This window comes from Colletes gigas, unplaced genomic scaffold (assembly GCF_013123115.1).
Source record: "Colletes gigas isolate AHSC1104 unplaced genomic scaffold, ASM1312311v1 Colletes_gigas_Sc00032, whole genome shotgun sequence".
NCBI lineage: Eukaryota > Metazoa > Arthropoda > Insecta > Hymenoptera > Colletidae > Colletes > Colletes gigas.
Window position 1 is genome coordinate 31,677 of NW_025106661.1, and position 8,964 is coordinate 40,640.

At 36.9% G+C, this 8,964-nt stretch overlaps 1 protein-coding gene across 1 annotated transcript; it reads right to left on the reverse strand.

The window, feature by feature from the left end:
• Nucleotides 1–609: 609 nt before the first annotated feature.
• Nucleotides 610–2,256, reverse strand: LOC122402057 (jerky protein homolog-like). Its single transcript, XM_043404567.1, has 2 exons — nucleotides 669–2,256; nucleotides 610–614 (listed from the first exon to the last, which is right to left on the reverse strand). The coding sequence occupies exons 1-2, from the start codon at nucleotides 2,197–2,199 to the stop codon at nucleotides 610–612; spliced, it is 1,536 nt and encodes a 511-aa protein (XP_043260502.1). The 5' UTR covers nucleotides 2,200–2,256.
• Between the last annotated feature and the right edge of the window lie 6,708 nt (nucleotides 2,257–8,964).

An 8,964-nucleotide genomic window follows, 5' to 3' on the forward strand; every position in this document is an offset into this window, starting at 1 on the left:
TTCGGCTTTTTGGTCGATACCTTTACGAATCGAAGATAGAGAGAAAACAGGATTTGTGACCCAAGATGGGCACTATCAATGGACTTGCCTACCATTCGGACTGAAGACATCACCGGCAATATTTCAGAGAATACTAAATAACATTCTAAGAAAACATAGTTTAACAAGATTCTCGGTAAATTACATAGACGATATACAGTATTTTCTCTATATAAGCTCAGAACTCGTCCACGATATAGACAAATATCGTATCCCCTCTACTTATCCCCACTGCGTACCGTTAGAACCCAGCATTCGCTGTACCGGCGAGTGTGCCTTCCTATGGGCGGTTCCCCAAGATAGCGGCGCGCTTGACGGTCGGTCGTCAAAGATTGTCAAACGATACGGGTTCAAATTACTAAAGCAACACTAGTGAAATAATACAAATTTTTTATTTTTCCTTTTCTTGTTTTGAAACTTTTAACATGTCTGTGACAGTTTCCTGATTTAACTAAGATCAAGTACAACACAATTTTTATTATTGTTTTTCATAAATTATAATATACATTTGTCCTTTCGTTAAAGTGTATCCTCATCTGAAAAAAGAAATTATAATTACATAATTTTCGATTACACTTTAAGTATTATGTATAGCATATATATATGTATATGTATAATTAATACTAAATTATACTTTATCTTACCCAAAATTGAAAATTTAAGGAGATCAATGTGCATTTGTGTTGACCGTCGTAATCGAGGTTTGTATTGTTGCAGTCGCTCAAAAATGTATTTTAATTCCTCTCTTTCATGTCTATTGAAAATCTGATTTTCTGCTCCTTCAACGTCCCCGTCTTCAACCCTATCTTCGTCCTCGTTTTCAACCCTATCTTCGTCCTCGTCTTGGTCTCCGTCTTCATCCTTGTCCCCGTGTTCTGCAGGATTTTTCTTCTCCTCTTCGCTACACATTTGCAATAATTCCTCGGCTTCTTCTTTACTGACATTATCTTCGGATATTAAAGAAATTAATTCTTGCATTATTCCTAATGCTCTTTCCTCTTCTTCGAAAGTGGTTCTTTTAATAATTTTATTCCACGCATTTCTTATATTGTCGGTTGTTATTTCTTTCCACGACTCTGCAATCATCTCAATGCAATCTCTTATGGAATATATTTTATAAAATTCATTAATGCCTCTCGTGCAATCAATCACTCTCTGCATCAATCTACGACGAAAACTACGTTTCGTCTTTTCAATTACTCCTTGGTCCATTGGTTGAATTAAACATGTAGTATTGGCTGGTAAATATTTAATTCTAAAATTTCGGTCAGTATCAGCCATCACTTTATGACCAGCGCAATTATCAAGTAATAAAATTACTGGTCCATTAATACCATTTTTTATGTGGTAGTCCCTCACACTTGGTTTGAAGTGATTTTCATACCAATCTGCAAACAAACTTTGGTCCATCCATGCATTGCGTTGCATCTTGAATGTCACGGGAAGTTTATTCATAATATTTTTTAAAGCCCTTGGCTTTTTAAATTTGTATATTACGAGGGGCATAATTTTATGCGTCCCCGTGGCATTTGAGCATAACGCAATTGTCACTCTTTCCTTCCGTAATTTATATCCACTTACAGATGCTTCATTTCCACCTGCAAGTGTTTTTGTTGGCAAAGCTTTCCACAATAAACCACTTTCATCCATATTATAAATGCAGTCTAAATTTATATTTTCTTCTACAATAAACTTATTAAAGTCTTGTACAAATACATTTGCACCGTCCTCATCAGCGCTGGCTTTTTCACCACAAACATGGACAAGCCTTATATTATGGCGTTCTTTAAATTTTGAGAGCCAGCCTCTACTCACTTTAAAATTGGAAGATATTGCCAAAGTGTTCTTCAGTTCTATGGCTTTTTGCAGAAGAATCGTGTCTGAAAGGATATCGCCGAGTGTTCTTCTTTCAGTGAACCACGCAAGTAAATGTTGCTCCAATTCTTCGTACATTGGCTTCCTAAACCTTTGCCGTTTAGCGCGTCGCTTGTTCTCTTCTGCAAATCGACCAATTATTGCAGAATTGTTTTTTATACGACGAATTGTCGTAGGATGCACGTTAAATTTTGCAGCAACACTTGTAAGGGGTAACGTTTCCAAATCTTTTAACGCGTCCAGCCGTTGTTGCACAGTCAAACTGACTCTCCTTTTAGTTGCCATCCTTTTATTTTAAATTCTCTTAAATGAATCACTAAACTAACTAAATTAAACTAAGTATCAAGGCAGTAATAATTAATAAAAAATTGTAAATAAACTAAGTCTAATTAAAAGTAACTAAAATTTAAGCGAATGTAATTAAAATAAACGAAATGGAAACAAAAAGAAACTATATTTAATTGAAATTAACTAAAACTACACTGAATATAATTATAATAATTAAAAAAAGACACAAAATACACAAACAAGAACTACAGTATTGTCTCTATAGAAGCGACGCTCTCGGGGCTCAACGCTCGGCTGTATCGTGGACGAGAAACGATTCTTGATACTTTGTTGACGCCTACTGGAGGCGGCGAGTATAAAAAAGAACAGCGAGCATATGACAAAGAGGGACTGAGCGGCCGAGCATCGCCGAATTTGCTATCGCTTCCTTCGCTTCGGGTCGGCTGTAACGAAACACAGGCGATGTTTATGCGAGCCTATACGAAATCGGTGTTCTAATTCTGACTTCTACCTCTCTTGGTAGAGGTCGCAGAATGAAATACTGATTCTGTATAGGCTCGCGTAAACATCGCCTGTGTTTCGATACAGCCGACGTGGAGTCACTTGAACGATGCATGCCTTTGATTTCTTATTGCGTTAGTAAATAGGACCTAAATTGTATATCGTATTTGGTGTCATTTTAATCAGAAAACTGTCACGAATATGTTGATGAAGTTCGAAAAAAGGAAGAACAAAAATAAAGATAAATTTCGTTGTTGATTTAATATTGTATATGTACTAGTTAAATCGTGTCATAACTTCAGTACATATATGTATGTATCGCTCGTTTACTGCAATAGTGATATGACTCAAAAAGATACAACTTGCGAATTTGAACTGTTTAACCAACTTATTTTACTCTGAGTTGTCTCACGATTTCGGCAAATAAATGATAGGTCAATTAAATTATAATTCCTTTTTTCAGATGAGGATACACTTTAAAGAAAGGTCAAATGTATATTATAATTTATGAAAAACAATAATAAAAATTATGTTGTACTTGATCTTAGTTAAATCAGAAAACTGTCACAGACATGTTAAAAGTTTCAAAACAAGAAAAGGAAAAGTAAAAAATTTGTATTATTGCACTAGTGTTGCCTTAGTAATTTGAGCCCGTATCGTATGACAATGTTCGACGACCGACCGTCAAGCGCGCCGCTATCTTGGGGAACCGCCCATAGGAAGGCATACTCGCCGATACAGCGAGTGCTTAGTTCTAACGGTACGCAGTGGGGATAAGTAGAGGGGATATGATATTTGCCTATATCGTGGACGAGTTCCGAGCTTATATAGAGAAAATACTGTATATCTTTTCGGGTTATATCACTATTGCAGTAAACGATCGATACATACATATATGTACTGAAGTTATGACACGATTTAACTAGTACATATACAATATTAAATCAACAACGAAATTCATCTTTATTTTTGTTCTTCCTTTTTTCAAACTTCATCAACATATTCGTGACACTTTTCTGATTAAAATGACACCAAATACGATATACAATTTAGGTCCTATTTACTAACGCAATAAGAAATCAAAGGCATGCATCGCTCAAGTGACTCCACGTCGGCTGTATCGAAACACAGGCGATGTTTACGCGAGCCTATACAGAATCAGTATTTCATTCTGCGACCTCTACCAAGAGAGGTAGAAGTCAGAATTAGAACACCGATTTCGTATAGGCTCGCATAAACATCGCCTGTGTTTCGTTACAGCCGACCCGAAGCGAAGGAAGCGATAGCAAATTCGGCGATGCTCGGCCGCTCAGTCCCTCTTTGTCATATGCTCGCTGTTCTTTTCTATACTCGCCGCCTCCAGTAGGCGTCAACAAAGTATCAAGAATCGTTTCTCGTCCACGATATAGCCGAGCGTTGAGCCCCGAGAGCGTCGCTTCTATAGAGACAATACTGTATACCGAAAAGTGCAATAGTATTAGAACCGTTACATAAATTACTACGAAGGGATGAGAGATTTATATGGTCTAATGAATGTGAGGACGCATTCCAGAAAATAAAACAAATGTTGTGTTCACAACCAATTTTAGAAATATTTGATCCGGAGCTGGAAATAAAACTATATACAGACGCATCAATCGAAGGAATAGGAGCAATACTGAAACAAACACAGTTAGATGGAAAAGAGAAACCTGTAGCATATTTTTCGAAAAAATTAAACGAAACCCAAAAAAGGAAAAAAGCAATATACCTGGAATGCTTAGCCATAAAAGAGGCTGTAAAGTACTGGCAACATTGGCTAATTGGCAAAAAGTTTACGGTGTACTCGGATCATAAGCCTCTAGAAAATCTAAACATCAAAGCTAGGACAGATGAAGAACTGGGCGACCTTGCATATTATTTATCACAGTATGAATTTGAAATAAAGTATATACCAGGTAAAGAGAATATAGAGGCAGATGGTTTAAGTCGAAACCCAGTTCTACAGCCGGGAGAGAACAAAGAAGAAGTACTACGAATAGTAAACTCAATAAAATTAGAAGATATAATATCGGATCAAGGAAAAAACGAAGAAATAAAAGGGGAAAAAGTTTAAAACAAAAAAATAAAATCTACTACAAGAAAACGAAAAACAGAGAGAAAATTGTACTATCAGAAGAGTACAGTAAAAAGATAATAAGTCAAGTACACAAAAATTGGTGCCATATAGGCATCAGACAAATGATAAAAAAAATTAGCCCGCGATACACAGCAAAAAATTTAACAAAGAACATAATAAAAACATGTAAAGAGTGTAAAGTATGTGTACAAAATAAGTCAAGAGGTCAAAGGAAGTTTGGCCTGATGTCACACTTGGGTCCAGCATCAAAACCATTCGAAATAGTATCGATAGACACCATCGGCGGCTTTGGAGGATCTAGATCCACAAAAAGATATTTACACCTTTTGGTGGATCATTTCACAAGGTACGCTTTCATTATAACCTCCAAGACACAAAATGGAAGTGATTTCATAAAACTAACGAAGAAGGTGTTGGAGACAGACCATATAGAAGTAATTCTCACAGACCAATACCCAGGCATCAATTCGAAACAATTCAAAGAATTTCTGGAAGAGAAGAACATAAAAATTATATTCACAGCAGTAAATGCACCTTTTTCAAATGGTATGAATGAAAGACTCAACCAGACAATAGTAAATAAGATACGATGTAGGATTAATGAAAAAGAAAACAAAAAGGCATGGACAACAATAGCGCAAGAATGTGTAGAAAAATATAACTCTACCGAGCACTCAATCACCGGTTTTGCACCAAAATACCTACTAGACGGTACGGATGTAAGTATTCTACCAAATGAATTAAAAGAAATGAATGATAAGGATAACTGGCATAAAGATAGGAAAATAGCACTAGAAAATACCATTAAGTCCCATAATTATAACAAGAATATATTCGATAAAAACCGAAAAGAACACATATTTAATATAGGAGATAAAGTTTATGTGGAAAACGGAAACAAATTAAATAGAAAAAAATTAGACAAACTAAGAATCGGCCCGTTTGAAATAATTAACAAAATATCGGATTCCATTTATACGCTAGAAACTGGAAGAAGAAACTCTGACACAAGTCTTTTCCATATAAGCAAATTAATTCCAACTTCAGAAACTGAAGAAGAGACGGATGAATAGGAGTTGGAAAAAAAAGAAAAGGAAAAAATGAGAATTTTCACCCTTGGAGGGGGAGATATAAGGAAAATGTATTTCCCTTCACTCGAATTTGCCGCGCTCTGCGCGAACATAGCTATAGGGTACTGATATCGATCAATATCGATAGAGATAAGGAGAGAAGTAGAGGTTATGTAGGAGAGTGTAAATGCGGGAAAGTAATGCAAAGTAAGAGTGAAGTCAAAGCAAAATATAAGAATAGAACTACTAATAACGAACGTAAATTGTCGTTTCTTTTATAGGTAAGATTGTACATATGTAAATAATATAAGGTGAATGGTAAAATAAAATACAAACCTTTCTTTTATAGAGAAACATATTTAGTTTGTTATTATTATTATCGGTGGAAACCCTCAAATAGAATAAGAACCTTTATATTTATACCCTAAGTTATAGATTCGGTATATTCGCGCACTGATGTTTTCTGTAATCGTTTGTAAGTTGTATCCCAGCTATAAATGCACCTCATTTGTATTTATCATTGAATGCCGATGCATTCAAGGCGGGCGGAATGTTTAGATTCACAATATGAATTGCCACCTCATAAAGCCATTTGACTAGTGCCCTTAAGGCAATAGGGCCCTAAAAGCCATTAGCAGCGTTTGCTAATGGGACGAGGTACCGCGCGGCCTGACACCACCGTTGGGTCAGGGTTTTTCCGCCAAGTACCTGTGACATGTAGACCACCGTCTTGGATGCGAAGGTAGAGAAGTAGCAGCGCACCAATCAGGAAGGAGAAATTTTCTGATTGGCTAGAGGCTGATTTTCAAGGTAACATTTAAGGCCCCACACTTGTAATTTTTGACACACACGTTTTTTGAACATAGGCAGCACACCACGTGCAACGCATAAGCAACATCGGCAGCACTCTACGTGCATTATAAATTGTAAATAAAGACAATCCTTAAACCAAATAAGGTTTTTCAATCAACCTTTGGCAGCACACAACGTGCACTGCTGGTCCTTCGAGCAAGTCGGCACATTACGTGCAAACCTTCCAAAGCTTGAAGATCTTACGATCGCCACAAGCCCCAACACCACAGTTAAATGGTATGGCGGAGAGGATGAACCGAACCATAACAGAAAAGGCTCGGACAATGATAGCTGGTGCGTGTTTAGATAAAGTTTTTTGGGGTGAAGCGGTTCTTACCGCTACATATTTAATAAACAGAACCCCAACTAGAGCGGTGAAATTAGATAAGACACCGTTTGAATTGTGGCACGGTAAGAAACCACAAATAAAATATTTGAAAGTTTTCGGTTCTACGGTATACGTACATAACAAAACCAGTAAATCAAAATTTGATGACAGATCATGGAAAGGAATACTGGTAGGGTACGAAACAAACGGATATAAAGTTTGGGATACGGAAAAAGTAAAATATGTCGTTGTTAGAGACATAATTGCAGATGAAACAAATTTTCTAAAATCTAGGCCAGGAATAAGAACCGTAGGGGTTAATTCTGAAGAACCTAGAAACGAAATTGATGTTTCTGACGCAATGTCAAAATCAATAGTAGAGGTTGAGAAATCTGATAATAGGAAATTGTTCGGCGCGCACACTTATCTTTTTCTGGTTCTGTGATGCGCTTCAAGCGGTAACTTAATAGCGCTTGAATATTTGGTGGTTGGTGTAATAATTGAGATACAATTAACTATTTTTAATATTTAATAATCTATCTTAGTCTACTACAGTGCGGTCTTCACCTTTCTTGTTTAACTTTGTTTCCTGGCTTAAAAAATGTGTATATGATGGTAACCGATTCAAACTTTTTGTTGTTATTAACTCTCCCCGTCAGAAAAGCTACCCTTAAATACAAATCGGCCTTGGGTTCTGACGGGGATGAGGCACGCGGATTGGCTGCTGTGGTATTTTGAATTTTGTCAGGGAAGGCGGTCGTTTTCCCTGATTGGAGAAGTATTTGTCGAAAATATTACAGGTGACCGCCTCCAAGCCATCGATCACCGTTAGGTACCGAGGGCACCATCGAATGACGTCCGGGAAATTCCGCGTGCCTCGACCGTAGCAGGTAATAATTTTTATGAAGCGTCTTGACCTTACTAAGGCATGCAAGACGAAATAAAACTGAAAAATGTTTAAGCCTAAAATAGAGAACCAAATTGCGGATTATAAAACGGCGTGGAAGACAACCGATGGTCGATGGCTTCATAAACTTATTCTTGCTACGGGTCAGGGGGGTTTCTTTAGACCTTTTGGCGGACGTACATGGGTCCCGCTGTAATTAATGTTGTTACCTGGTAACAGAAATCAGATGTAATAAATTTGAGAAATATTGGGAATGAAACTGATGTTACTGACACACAGTCAAAATCAGTAGAAAGGTCAAATACATCTGATGATAAATCAGATGGATTGAGTTCTGAAAGCTCAAACAGAATTTCTTTTAATGAAAGTGAAAATGAAACGCAGGGTAGTAGTTCTTCTTCTCAAATGGACATAAACAATACAGATAATCAAGCTACTAAGAGAATATTATCAGGACTCAGAAGGAGTGATCGGAATAAAAGACGTCCGCCTATTTCATATAATGAAGACGATATACCGGATGATTATTTAATGTGTGCTCAGTCAATAATGTGTAAAGTTCCTCAGTCATATGAGGAAATCGCAAGTAGAGATGATAGGAATAAATGGGGGAATGCAATAAAAGAGGAAATAAATTCTCTGTTAATTAATAAAACGTGGACTATAGTCGCGAAACCGGAAAATAAAAACATTGTTGACTGTAGATGGGTATTATTGGAGTCCAAGGAAGAACACGAGTTAGTGGCGTGGACTTGTTTAATATCGACGAGCTTACAGATTCGACTGACAAGGAACCATCGCGAACGGTCCGGCTTCGATTTTGATGAAACTTTGTACACTTATAAAGCAGCCAAAAATAATAGACACGTATTTTTTTTTAGCTGCGGTAACTCGAGTTTAAGGGGTGAAACCACCCCTTGAAGTTTTGGCTCGAAACGGCTATCTCGAAAACGGAAAGACATACAAAAAAATTGTTAATGGGCGA

Excerpts from the sequence above, each read along its gene's own strand:
- LOC122402057 (XM_043404567.1), bottom strand. The coding sequence starts at position 2,199 with ATGGCAACTAAAAGGAGAGTCAGTTTGACTGTGCAACAACGGCTGGAC.